The sequence below is a fragment of the Ischnura elegans genome, chromosome 1 (assembly GCF_921293095.1).
Source record: "Ischnura elegans chromosome 1, ioIscEleg1.1, whole genome shotgun sequence".
NCBI lineage: Eukaryota > Metazoa > Arthropoda > Insecta > Odonata > Coenagrionidae > Ischnura > Ischnura elegans.
Window position 1 is genome coordinate 139,222,188 of NC_060246.1, and position 14,988 is coordinate 139,237,175.

The 14,988-nt window shown below is 37.0% G+C and overlaps 1 protein-coding gene across 1 annotated transcript in view; it reads right to left on the reverse strand.

Annotated features, from left to right (window-relative positions):
• The window catches only part of LOC124170976 (otoferlin-like), a 34,664-nt gene extending 19,695 nt beyond the window's left edge, over positions 1-14,969 (reverse strand). Inside the window, exons 1-10 of the mRNA XM_046550075.1 lie at positions 14,837-14,969; positions 13,502-13,663; positions 12,790-12,893; positions 11,053-11,215; positions 9,933-10,116; positions 8,599-8,693; positions 5,644-5,754; positions 3,285-3,749; positions 2,718-3,085; positions 572-742 (exon numbers count right to left, since the gene is read on the reverse strand). Of these exons, the coding sequence (XP_046406031.1) occupies positions 572-742; positions 2,718-3,085; positions 3,285-3,749; positions 5,644-5,754; positions 8,599-8,693; positions 9,933-10,116; positions 11,053-11,215; positions 12,790-12,893; positions 13,502-13,663; positions 14,837-14,935 (1,922 nt within the window). The 5' untranslated portion in view covers positions 14,936-14,969. The remainder of the gene's footprint in view (positions 1-571; positions 743-2,717; positions 3,086-3,284; positions 3,750-5,643; positions 5,755-8,598; positions 8,694-9,932; positions 10,117-11,052; positions 11,216-12,789; positions 12,894-13,501; positions 13,664-14,836) is intronic.
• Between the last annotated feature and the right edge of the window lie 19 nt (positions 14,970-14,988).

The following is a 14,988-nucleotide window of genomic DNA, read 5'->3' on the forward strand; positions in this document are numbered from 1 at the left end:
ACTATAATAATAATAATCATACTTTGTGTATCTCGTTCTATAAAGAAGAGCCTTTCAAAGGGCTACTTTTCATTTCTCTCTTACTAGGTAGGTGGACTATAGTTAAATAGAGTGAGAAAATATCCATGCTTGGACAACTAGACTATCTACTGCAGCTCATTTATGCACCATATTTGGTTATGAAGGCGTAACTATAATTTATATACGATTTTACATACATGCTTCAAATTATTTTCAGCTGTGATGTGGGTACATTAAATCAGTGAAAATTCAAAGCAACTTATCCCCAAAATACAAAAATATCAGCCTAAAATTCTGAACTATTATCAATTATGCTATAATTTAATAGCTATTGATTTTTCACTGCATATTTTTAAGTCCTAGATAGTTCAAAGACTTCTTAAGGTTATTTGCTGTACACAAAGCTCAAATATGTTCTACTTAAAATTTTAAAAATCACATTTAATCATCATGGATAAACTGCAAAAATTCTTAGAAGGAAAAATCTCTTGTCGTGACTCAAACCAGGTTCCTCTAATGATCAAAATAATTACTAGTTTTTTATAAGTACTTCTCATAAGATGATGAAATTCCGCAGGTGGCTCTGTGCTTGGTAAAAAATCGATTTTCAATGTCTATTGTTGTCTCTCCAATTAGGTCATCATAGCCACCAAGATCCCAATCCCATACACTTATTGTAATCTCATTATCTCGAGGCAAAGTTGCTTCTACTGTGTAACATCTGTGAAGAGAACATAGAATATATTAATTATACGGTTTAAGCTCTTGAAATATTTCAAACTGTTTTTTACGCTTTGCGATAATCCATCACTATCCCTCCTTCTTGCAGCTGATAGATATACGGCATAGAAAAGCCTCGCCATAACAGTTCGATTGATGCCTCTCGTGAAACAGTAGCGTTATGATGATGGCGGCAAGCAGTCAGATATTAATATTTCGTACCTTGGAGCACATTTTCAGTTATCCTGAAAGTTAGATGTAACACTATGATATTTTGATGCTCGGGTTGCATAGTCTACAGGCGAAAAGTTCTTCGTTATCGCGCCTTATTAGCCTTATGTAATACAATGTCATAGCTAATTTTACAGATTGCCCTTCTTTATTGCTCGTTATTTTTTCACTCTAAAACCTGAAAATTACATATACTCTGTGCCTTTCATGCAGAGACCAGGATTCATTCATCAACAGGGGAATGTATCACCTTCGACACGTAATTTTGAATCTTCAGCTGATCTAACGCATAAGTCTAGTGTCTTTCACTGGAAAAATGGAGTAGAGACATAACAAAATCAAGTTAAAAGTCAAAAGATGTTTTACGAAGTTTCTTCCGTCAAAATTTAATTGACTTTATTTTATATTAGTGTTTTTCATTGAAAATGCTTAATTTAAAAACAATTCACGTCTGTCCTACTTCACTCCCACCGCAGCCACTGAATTTGTAGTATACTCCACTTTTCCTCATGGGTTTGCGCATTTCTTATAGTTCACTGCTCATAGTATGTGGATGTTTACATTTCCCTTTATTACGGACTCATGAAAAAAATTAATCCGCTTGAGAATTTCCCTCAGTAAGCGCTTGAGCGACAATCTCAAAAAGAGTGTTTAGTTTTGGTACATAAGCAAGCGACGGCACCTTCTTCCTTTTCTGTTTGTAGGTGAAGGCATATAGTCGTGGTCACTGCAGTCTGTGTGACGGTGCAGGTTTTCTTTACAACTAAATTAAAAGTCGTTTTTGGGGATAGTAAAAAAATGGAAATTAATGGCGTGGAGCGCAGAAAATATTTGCGGGTTTTTGCGTAAAAAATATGTAAATATAACATTACTGGTTTCGATGGGCTTGAAGGAAAACGGGAAATGATATTTCCTTCCTTATAGGAATATTGTATTGTTTATGAAATCATGATTATCATGTTTTTAAATCGAAATTTGGCGCGAACTAAGAATCCTAAGAATGGTGAAGATACAATGTATCAACAGATTGGGTAATGATTAAATCTTAAGAACAGGAGAAAAAATATGAATATATTGAGCAAATAACGTGTAACGTAATCGACCACATCATGCAAAACGATGGTCCGCTGAAGGTAATCGTCAAAGGATGTACGAAATGAGGAAATATGAGGAGCATAATAAATTTACTTGGATAGAAAAAAATAAGGTAAGCGATTCTGAGCTTGTGCTCAGAGAGAATGAATATAATAGTACGCCACTTTGAATGGTACTACCAGGAGCAATACCAATGATCATACTAGACCTCTCCCGGTTATGGATAGTAGTGACCTTTGGATGGTGAGTAGGTATTTGAAGGAGGGGCCCGACAGCTTTGAGTATTTGAGGCCTTGGAAAGGAAGGGTATAGCGAAATCCGGCAACACTATTGGCCTAATCCGAGAGGATCACTCCTTAGCCGACGGACCTAATGCTGCATTTGTTATGCTCCCCTCACAGTTCATAAGTAGAGATTGAGCATTTTCTGTAAAATCTTCGCCACCGCCCGGATTTAAACGCGGACCCATGGGCCGAAAAGCCAAAACTCGAGCCATAACACCAACCCCATCCCGGGACTTTGCCCCGGGGCTCAAGCCATGCCCAGCAGATTATGGTAATCCATGTATATCAACAACTTAAATTTTGGGGGAAACTATGCCCACTCCGAATCCATATGGAACTCCGGAGTATTCCTGTAGAAGTGCTCACCTTCCAAAAATTGGGTTGAGGTCCTGGTGTAAATACTGCGTCCTGTCGCCGGAAACTCTTCGCCCAAATTTTGACTGCCTCTTGATATCGGCCCATTTGGATATTCTTTGCCCGACCGACACGACAACGTACGGATCAGAGCTCCCTGATAGGTCCTTGGGTGGTAACGAGAATGCCCGCACCACGTATACACGGACCAGGACCTCATAAGTAGGGATTAAGAGAGGGGTTGCAAGCACAACTGAACTGTTGGAGGAATTTGTTGAGGTTTTGTTCGTGGGATGATGTGCCGTATCCGGTGATGCTTCAAGTGGATCGTCGCTGCCTTCTGCTTGGGTCAAATCGCGTTTATTTAGCTCGACTGAACCCTTATAATGAAAGAAGAATCAGTTAAAACATGAAAGGAACATGCGCATTGTACTCGAATGAAACTACTCCATCCAGATCACTCCAAAAGCTAACACTATCTCTACTAATCTTTGGGATGGGAATAAAAAATATTTTGACTTAGAACACAGCTGTGGGGGGGAATAGATTATTTTCTCCCTCGAAGCATACTTTCTTTACCTTGAACTTTCCCACTATTCGCCTTTCTTGAAATTCGGATCTTCTTTTTTTTCCGTGTAGTAAAATGAAACTGTTCACCCAATCTTCAAAGCGATTGAATTCCGGTTGTTCCTCCAATTCACTGCGGTATATGGTGAATGATGATACAGAATTAATTTCCTTAGACGAGTTTTGATCATTGCTTATTTCATCACTGTTTTTTCTTGGTGTTTTTTTCGTGAATTTATCCTCTCTTCTCATAGTCATCTTTATTACATCGCTAACTTTTCTCAAGATTGGATTCAAAATGCTCTTTTTCTTATTTTCGTTTTCCCTACCTTCCCCTTCATTTACTTCGGCTTCCAACTCCGGACCATTTTGCTGGGTGTGATCAATCCCCTCTCCAGTTTCGAGTGAAAAATCTTCGCATTTGGCAAAGCAGGGCTTTTTACCAGCACATTTTTTCCGGGATTTTAATGCTTCCAACTGTCATGAAGCAAGATATTTTGCGTGAGCATTAATGCGTAATTAATTTTATATGAATAAAATATCTTCCATTTGGGTGCTTATTTATTTACTAAATTAATATGATAATTTTGTAAAATTTAATTTATAAGTAAGGAAATGAAAAACTAACAAGTAATTTTATGCTTCTGTAGCGATAAAGCAAATTTTTTTCGACTAAATTGTGGTAACATAAATATGTTATATTATTTAAATATTAAAATTGTATTTTAATTTAAACAAGGGGTTTTAATTGCGTCATAGTCTTAGGAAGAGAGGATTAGTTCATCGGTATCTATGAATGAGTTAATATCACTGTATATTATTTACATTATTCGTTTTTCATTTTACCATGAAGGATATAATTTTTTTTTACTTTTTATTTATAAAGTAGATATATTTTTGGTATTTCAAACGATTATTTCAAAAATGTTAAGGTAGTTTCACTTGATTTTTCCTCCTACTTATATACTTGAAAATTTTATTCTTTAAATTTAAGAGTGAACCCAATCTTAACGTCATTTGTACTTCTGAGGTTTAATACGATTAATGGTAATTTTGAGATATGTATGGGTTTAAAATTGTAATAAGATGCTTAAGTCAAGTTAAATCATATGTACTAGTTCCATATGTAACCCGCCAGTATATATTCTACCTATTTGTAAACCGCTCAGATTATCTGTTATTCCATTTTTACGAGCATGATACTGAAAGAATGTATTAGTTCGTAATTTTCCTCTCTCATTTTTATTTTCCTCTACCAGGGTCAACGATAAAGCTGTCATCAAGAGACTACATACAATCGATTATTCTTGTAACTGTCATGAAGCGTAAGCATTAATAAATATTTAATTTTTTTATGATTAAATTATCTTTCATTTGGCTGCCTATTTATTTCCTACGAATTAATTTGCGTGTATGTTGTAGAAATTTAGCTGAAATTAGATTATGTAGTAAAAGAAATGGAGGGGTGGGAATTAGGCGTAAAATTCTGTGGATAACAGTCTAACAGTCTTCTACGAACGACCAGTCTTTACATGGGTATGAGGAATGGGTTAGAGATGTTAGAGGTATTGATGGAATGGGCCGAGCAACTCCGCTAAATATCTACTGCCTCACTTCTTTCAAAGTTTTGTTAAATATTTCATTTTTATTGCTTTCATTATTTAAAAATGTTATTGCGTTACCCTTTTCCATCGTGTGGAAAACAATTAATGCACACACAAAATTTAAAATGAGAGGCACATATGCTAGAAATCTGATAAATGCTTATTATTGTCCTTTTTCATAAGGTGTAAGAATAAAAAGGTCTGCCAGGAAAAATAAAAAGGTCTGCTCTAAAAAAAAAAAAAAAAAAAAACTGGTCTAACTTCTGATTACAACTGGCCCGATCAATTTTTACATTATTTAGATATTGCGCGCACAATTATCCCAAGTAAAACTTTTTGGTCATGAAAACCGAAGCCAATAAATTTGATCAATTACAGTCATTTCATTAAACGACCATTGATGTGATCCTATATAACGTGCATCCAAATCTTTTAGCTACTTTTAAGACAGGTAGAAGATTTAATTATAATGCGATTAATATAAAACCGGTATCAAAACCAACTATAAAGGCCTGCTTACACGATACATTAACCCATACGAGTTAATGTCTGAATGGAAAAACGTGTGGATAAACGCAAAAATACATCGTATAACCACCGAACTTGTGCGAATGCATTTACAGAAAATATAACCTGTTCTAATTTGGTTCATGCATTCGTACATGATCCGCTCCGATTCACCAAAATCGTTCATGCAAACGCACATGAACTAATACGTGATAATTTAAAACGTAACCAGGCTTATATAGCTGGGATCATATACATACCGCTACCGACTCGTAGTATTTTGTCCACCAGTCGTAATGCTGAGTGTCATCCAAAATGATGATTTTACGCGTATTTGCTCGATCACGAGGCAGCAGTCGATCCAAGTTCAGCTATTTTAATAAATAAAAAAGATGGTTATTAGCATTCAGAGAAAGATATTCAGAGAATTCTTTCCAAATAAACGTATTTTATCAATTAAAATATATGTAAAGGATAGAGAATAATATTTTCAAGTATTTCAGTACGAATACAGTGACAAGAACATTTTATGACGATGAATTTCATGGGATGATGAGGCTGATCGAATTTCACTGATAATTTCTTTGTTCGCCCTGCTTTAAAATAATTTGTGAAAGGGTAACCGAGGAAGGTTAAGACTATGGTTTTATTAGACCGGATGCTTCTTTCGAGGGGGTTTATGACGAAATTGGTGAAGGGTAACCAATAACGGATACAGAAAAATAAAGGGGGGGCATAGCCAGTAACCAATAACGGATACAGAAAAATCAATGGAAATGAATTTAAGGTTCGTGTAAAATTGTTTTCATTAATGTACTACCTATATGATTTATTTGACTCACAATTCTCGCTACTACTCTTTAAAGTGAAATGTTACTTCCATTTCCTTCTTCCTCGACCGTAACTTGTTTATAGATTATTTTTACTCATCATAAATATAATGAAATAATGATTTACTGATTTTTGTGATGTTTGAGCGATATTGTAATTTTTCATTTACATGAAATGCATACCTACGTATTTTTGAAAATAATCATCCCCTTAATGGAAACAAGAAAACATATATTAATAATGTAAATAGTAATAATTATAGAAAATAATATTTGGAGGAGAAAAATCTCATTACCGAAAGACATTTAATTTATTAAAAAAATACAATATATTTTTAGCAATAAGTAGTGAGAATTATTTGGACATGTATTCAAATAGTGTTAAGAACTTGGTTGTAAGTCATCCCCGCATTCCTTATTGCATATTAAATGTATACTTATGGCGCTTAGGATAGGCTTGCTACAAGAGAATAAGGAACGAGATTTGCCGCCAAGCGAGGAAAGCGAGAGAAGCGTGGATGAGAAACATATGTGAGGACGTACAAAATAACCTCGTAAAAGGGAAAGTGGAAGCGGCCTATAGAATAGTGAGGAACCATTTCAAGGAACGAAACACAAAATGTAATACCATAAAGGACAGGAATGGAAACATTCTAATTGAAAACGAAGACAAAGCTGAGAGATGGAAGGAATACCTGGAGGAATTATACAACGGGAGCAAACTTAGCTCAAAAGTTCTCGAAGAGGAAAGTGAAGTTGAAAAGGATGACATTGGAGCAAGCATCTTAAGATCGCAATTTGACGCTGCAGTAAGAGACCTGCGAAAGAATAAGGCTCCAGGAATAGATGACATTCCAGCAGAGTTAATAAAAAATGCAGGAGAAAAGGTCTTAACTCAACTGTATAAAACTATCTGCGATATATACTCAACAGGAGATTTACCTAGTGACTTCGAGAAGAACATCATCATTCCCATACCCAAAAAGAAGAGAGCTGAGAAGTGCGAAGAATTTAGGACCATAAGCCTGACGACACATGCTTCGAAGATTCTGACAAGAATCATTTACAGGAGAGTTGAACGAAGAGCAGAAGAATTCCTGGATGAGGACCAATTCGGATTTAGGAAAAGCAGGGGCACAAGGGAAGCAATTTTGGCTCTTAGGATGATCATAGAGAAGAAAATGGAGAAAAACAAACCAACCTTCATAGCATTTGTCGATTTAGAGAAGGCCTTTGATAACGTGGAATGGAATTCAATGCTTAGAATTTTGAAAGAAATCGGCGTACTCTACGTAGTAGAGTAATCGTAGTAGAGTAATCGTAGAATTATTCATAGTTTGTATAAAAACCAAGTAGCTGTGATCAAATGTGGACCAAACGGTGCAGAAGCGAGAATAAGAAAAGGGGTGAGACAAGGTTGTGCGCTTTCCCCCTTAATTTTTAAAGTTTACATAGAGAAAGACATCAACGAAATCGAGCAGAAAGCTTCGGGTGTCAATATCCACGGAGAAAAAATTAGTATGCTGCGATTTGCTGACGACATAGCAGTCATAGCCGAGGCAGAGAAGGATTTGAAGAAGACGTTGACAAACATGGAAATGACAATGGCCAGATATCAGCTGAAAATCAACAAAAAGAAGACTAAGATATTAGTTTGCAGCAAAAGAGAGGAGGCTAAAACAAACATCAACCTAGGAAAGTATAAGCTTGAAGAGGTGAACGAGTTGTCTTACCTGGGAAGCCGAATTACCAGCGATGGACGGAGCAAGAAAGAAATACACAGTAGAATAGCTCAGGCGAAGAGGGCTTTCTACAAAAAGAAGAATCTTCTTACAGCTGAAAATACCAGCATAGAAGTAAGGAAAAAATTCATCGGATGCTACATATGGAGTATGTTTCTCTATGGAAGCGAGGCTTGGACGTTGACAGCAGCAGAGAAGTCAAGAGTGGAAGCATTCGAAATGTGGTGCTACCGAAGAATGATGAAGATAAAATAGATTGACCGTGTGAGTAACCAGGCAGTGCTAAGGAGAGTAGGAGAAAAGAGAAGCCTCCTAAAAACTTTAAGCAGAAGAAGGGACAACTTAGTTGGCCACATTTTGAGGCACGATGGTCTGATGAAGACAATCGTTGAAGGACAAGTGGAAGGGAAAAAGGGCAAGGGACGGCCCCGAATGAGTTATATAGGTCAGGTTATAAAGGATGTAAAAGAGAATAAATACGTAGCTATGAAGAGGTTAGCGGATAGGAGAGAGATATGGAGAGCTGCGTCAAACCAATCTTAGGATTGTTGACTGATGATGACGACTTATGGCGCTCATTCGGGTTCTATCTGTACTTATCAATTACTATAATAATTAAGCACGATGAATAAAAATTACTTACATTTCCTAATCTTGGCTTCTGAACTTTGAGAAGAGGCTGCTTGACGTTATTTTCATCGTCATCGGAGGATTCATCAGTGCTTTCTTCAGAAAATTCTGGTAAAAGTCATTACTATGATGTAAATATAAACATACGATCAATGAATGTATGGGATTTGCACCCTACCCACCAGTATGGATGGGGCCTATGAGGGGCAAGGACATCATCTGGCAGAATTTTCTATGACCATTTCAATAGTATTTCATCTAGACTCTTTGACACTCACTTACTTTCCTGGTCTCTGACCGCCCACCTATATGTTTTTATCCATTTATGCAAGTAACATATTTTTTCGTGTGACAGGGAAGGACTATTTTATTGTATATGCTTCAGCTGCAGTATCATCTTTTGAATATCAGGTTTGATTATTTAACGGTATACTTCTCATTGTCAGGGCCGGATTTACCCAAAGTTACGCTATAGGCACCTCTGCAGTAAGCACCCCTCCTCACTTGAGCCCCCCCCCTCCCCGATTTTTATGATACGGCACAGCCACTCGCATGAGGTAAGGTTCGGAAAAAAAGGACTGAACAGATAGTATATGGCTGACAGCATACGTTTATGCTTGAAATTTTACGTAGGGAAAATGTAGACAATTCAGTTTAAAAAACAGTTTAGAGTAAAAGTATGAGAAACAGTTTAACTTTTATGCAACTAAAACACTTTATGAATACCCTTTCCAAAAATAATGTTTGGTCTTCATACAACACAAAAGAAGAGTAACTTCAAAAATGAAACATTGCGTACTGCTGTAACTGAATGAACTACGGTAGCACAAAATATAGTATAAATTAACTAATGTTAAAACGCATGAAGAGCAGAGGTACGGACGACATTTTCAATTGAAGAAAGCCTCTACAGTGTAAATACGGCGAACTGCATATCTTCCTGCAATATCTTCAAGAGAAATATGAAGTACAGATTAAAAACATGAATGAAGACATAACGGGATCTGCCTCAAGCACAACGAGAACTACTTCAAAAGTTCCCTTCATGTCTTCTTTTCGGCAAATTAATTAATTATGGCATCGCAGTTCAAGTTCTGCCATAATACTAACTTAGCACACTTAAAGCCCTAGCAAAGAGGGCTCCTGCAGGTAGACGGAACCCACACAATAAGCGTGCTCACGGTGGTGCACTTCGAGGCGACTCCAGTACAGATCGTTGCTGGTAGCCTAACAGAAGGCGCCCCTTGGACTGCGACGCCCCTTGGTACGTATTATTTTGCCTTACGGTAAATCCGGCCCTGCTCATCGTTAATTTCATTGGCCATAATTTTTAAGTGTCATACATACCTTCTAAAGGATCGACTTTATTAGCAATTGGTACTGGCCATGTGGAATAGGCATACTCCCTTTTGATAATACATTCCACACAATTAATTATGTGACTTCCCACAAGGACAAGCCTTCCGAAGCTCCGTTTCTCCCAAACTTTAATGGTGATTGGTGGGCAGTAATTGAAATCTTCTGGGAGTTCCTTTGTCAATCAAATTAACATATATGTGAAAAATGAGCTCAAAAACGTGGAGCAATAAATAAACAATTAATACATAAGCCATTACAGATTATATTTGATCAGTGATACTACGTATATTCTCGGCCAGCAGTAAGACGAAGATTGTATGTTCCTCGGCGAGGTAAATAACGTAAAAAACCCTAGGATGGGCAGTGTCACAGAACACAAGATAAAGATTAAAAACTCACACTCACTTAATAACTTAATTTTCGGTGGTATTACCACCTTCCTCGGAGTTAAGTAAAAGACTAGGTAAAGGGTAAAGGATAGCTGAGGGAAGGGGAAATGGAGGGGAGGTAGTGTCCATAAGTTACATATGGCTATTCAAAGCATTTCTTCCTCCCGGCTTAAACATCCACCGATAATCCCTTAATTGCCTCTGCTCACTCTTTTCCCCCCTCTTTGGACACTACCTCCCCTCCATATCCCCTTCCCTCAGCTGTATAGCCAAAATTATATTATAAGTATAATTTTTGCTACTTCATTGGAATTCAACTGTGAGGCCGGTTAAACACTAGAACTTCAATAATATTGTGCTCTCAAAATGTTCGAGACTTTGATCTGTCACTTCAGCTAATATTCACTACTAGAAAATTTACAATGTCTTTTTCTCCATTAACTTCAATAAACATTGTGGAGCTATTTATTTATGGATGAAGCAAGAGTTATGAAAGGAGTAAAAAAAAGATATTCATTAACAATTTTTCCTGTATGTACACAATTACTTTTACCACATTTTTATATATAAGAGCGCGACCCGGGTTTCAAAGAATAATCATCATCATCAGGCGCTAATTATGATTTGGATTAGTGAAAGATATTTATTGCCATGAAGCCAACCAAACTCAACTCAGTTTTCTGCCTATTTATGTTTTTATTTCTTCAATAGCCACTTACCACATCCGTTGCAGCCAGAGAAGAGGTGAAGTTTCCATCTCTTTGGTCCTTCGAACACGATTTTATGAGCTTGCATCCCACTTCAATTGTAACCAGTGGATTGGCTTCTAATTTGAGGTGAGCCATGCCGTGGCGCCTAAGGCCCCAGAAAAGTACCTTCAAGCTAAAAAAAAGAAACAGCTATCGATTTGGACAATTACTTTTTGTGCAATTAATGACGAAATATAGTATATACGAATTGTGTCCGAAAAGTATCCGACTTGAGTTCGTATTCGCCCCCGAGCGCTGGAGCTACCTCTGCAAGATATGAGCGTATCCAGGAACTCCCTGAATTCCGGACGCCAGGGTCGCGCGCAGCGTGTGTTTATGTCCAATGTGTTTTTTCTTTTGTCGCATGTGTTTACCGTTGAAAATGACAAAAAGAACAGATCAACGAATTTGCATCAAGTTTTGCTTCTATCTCCGCAAAATTTGTGCGGAGAAGATTGAAATGATATAGAAGGCCTTTGGGGTCGAAAGTATGGCACTACACAGATGAAGGAGTGGTACAGGAGGTTTAAAAATGGCTGCTCATCAGTTAACAATAACCCGCGTTCAGGCCGACCTTGGCCACGTTTGGCTGACAACGAGACCGGAAAATTTCGAGCGTGTGCGACTTGCAATTGAAGGTGATCGTCGATTGACTGTTTGTGAACTAGTAAATCATCTCGGAATACCAATGACTACTGTTTGAGAAATTTTTTACAAGATTTTGGGAATGAATCGCGTGTGTGCGATACTCATTCCGAAATTGCTCACTACCGAGCAAAAAGGCCTTTGGTCTGTAATCCTTCAAGACAACTTGGAAGTGATTAGTGATGATGAAAATATCATTAAGAAGCTTAATAGTTGTGATGAATCATGGGTGTATGGCTACGATTCTGAAAATAAACTACAATCTTCCCAGTGGAAGCATTTAGACAAGCCACTACGGAAAAAAGCACTTCAAAGTCGCAGCAATGTCAAGACAATGCCGATTATTTTTTTCCATTGTGAGGGTGTTGTGCACTACGAATTTGCTACAAGAGACCAAACGATCAACAGCAAATATTAAGTTGAAATTATGAAAAGATTGCGTGATGCCGTGAGAAGAAATCGACCGCATGTCTGGTCAAGCAGTGACTGACATCTTCACTACGATAACGCGCCAGCGCATTCGTCGCACATTTTGGAGCAATGGTGGTGGTCGTCTTCTTTCCTCAGTGTCCACGTTTCCGCACCTTAGAGAACTACACTCCAGATCAAACTCTTCACTAACCTTTTCTTTAAACTGTTACATACGACTTCTTAGAAAAATTAAAATGGCTCTCAAAGAAAGCGGTTCGACGACATCGAGACCATTCAGAGTAATGTGACGCGCGTGCTGAAGGCCATTCCAAAGTCTGCGTTCGAGGATTGCTTTCAGATGTGGAAGAACCGCTGGGATCGTGTGGCTCAATCAAATGGGGACTACTTCGAAGGATGCTACGGCCCGGATGACGTAGTATAGCACCAACACGGAGACATGAACGCAGGTCGGATAATTTTCGGACACACCTCGTATACATGCTAGTAATATGCATTTTACAATTTTTGACGAAATATAATTAAGACTCACGCTGAAAATCTAGTGTTGACTTACGTGTGACATTCGTAGTTGGATATATATAAAGAAGTTGAATTGGACTATGTCAATAAACTTTGGCGCATTTAGCTTACCTATACAGAATCAGATGTGGCCGGATATAAGGAGGAATGTGGCGAAAATCATGTTTTCTCGAGCTCTCCTTAGTGAGAGGCAGGGCTTCTTTTTCGTGCATTAACTGGAAGGAAAAGAATGGCAGCTTATCTCTAAAAGGGGTTATTTTCAGTCGAAATAAAGGTACACCATAGTGGATAGTAGCTTTTGCAAGACAATTACAATGCAAAATATTTTAATTTTTTCACCTCAATGCAGGCCCGCTTTGAAATTACCAAAATTAAGTTTATAGAGAATTTGCAATGAACTATTAAAATTAATCGATGTATTTTTATTTTTATCGATTTTGAAGTTATTAATTAAAAAAAAATGACAAGTTGATTTAGTTCTTACTAACTTTATACCCCAATGAATTTGCTAACTCATATGTCCTGTGCCTAAAAGGTGACTGTGCCTACGTGACGACGGACATGTGAAGAGCTTATCCACGACGAATCACCAAAACAGAGATCATGATGACGTAATGTTAAAGCTGCTGATGATGAAACAGGCTATATTTAAGTTAATGCTCGGATATTTGGGCTTCAGATTATATTTGAATACGTGAATAGGTAAATATAATTGTGGAACATTATTTTTAATATTTCGACTATGTTTAGCTATCGGGAGCGAAAAGATGCACTCAATATTTATATTAGAAAATCATTGAATTTTAAGTAAGTTTCAACCAACCTCAATCATTTCAAATGCAGATAGCACATCCCCGGCATGTTCTCCAGCATTGAATAGTTCTACCCATTCCAGCCGCAATTTCTTTTCATTTAGCTTTATCCTCTCGCCGACTAGTTTCATTGTCAGCTTAGCTACACCTCTTCCTATGTATTCTTCTTTTCCCTGTTTAAAAATAATTTATATTTTTTTATTAAAACTCCGAAAAATATTAAATCACGTTAATTTCACTAACCGAGGATGAAATTCCAAAAAAAGGAATTTTGAGGAGTTGTTTGCAATCCATCTCATCTTTAAAATGTTAAATATCAGGTGGCCATCGCATATTATCAGATGGGTCGGTTACGTAAATACCATGGGCATGATAAGCGTCAATCGTCAAATGGGGTTACTGTGATTCCAACAGTAAATAGGCATTTTATTTCATAGCCGCGTCGTTAAAACGATAGATTTGATGACTAAGACATTTAGATATTCGACTCCCTGGGATAAGGCAGTAATATTTAAGCTGAAAATTTATTTATCATGAGCCCTTTCGGCCAAGTATATTTTCTGCGTCAGTTCAATTTAAAACGCGTTTTTCTAGGCGGATGCACGTCTCTAAATTTTTTTCAGGTTGATTTTTGCCATTAATTTGTTTTAATGTGTATGGTGTTCATTTGTCGCATAAAATGTTTATGTAGGAAAGAAAAAATGAAATCACTTAAAATAACTGAATGTGCAGGATAAGTTCTGAAGACGGTTTATCTTTTGATAACAGAATGCCAGAAGTGCCTCTTACTTGTGCTAAATGAGAATTTGAAGTGAAATAAAAAAAATGGGCCATTTTTATCGTAATCGGTGTTTACTATTAGTTTAAATTTTCTTTTAGTGTTTACTTAAATTTATATTACCAATAATTTTTATCTACCAATAATGATTCGATAAACGAATAACAAAGGATAATACTTCGAATGCCAAAAATAGAATCTTTTGCAAAAAGAAATTTTTTTTGCAACGGTTGATTCCAAGGCGAAATAATTTCTGCTAGTGTGGGCGTACTTGCTGACAGTCCTGTACCTCTCAGTATTCTGGTGCCCGCTTTTTGCTCTGAAAAATTTGACAGCCTCACTTGTATTTCTGTTTTGGTAAAAAGGACTTCAGCTTGTTCCTAAGCACATTGATACCGAAAATAGGTCCGTTTTCCCAAAGCATTTGTACTCAATATTTTCACAGTAATGACGGAGCAGAATATTACGGTAAACCAGACATTATTTGAGTTTAGGCGATCAGTTTTTCTCGAATAAATGGTCACCCTAGCAAATGTAATATGAGAAATTTACATCATTATGTACTCACACAACTATCTTTATCCATTGCTTCGATGAATAAGGTCGGAGGTACAGTATTCAAATCTTGCGGGGTTCCGAACATAGTTATAATTTTTGATAGAAGCATTTGATCCCAAACAGGATTTAATGTTTGATGAAGCACCTGGAAGGAATAATAGA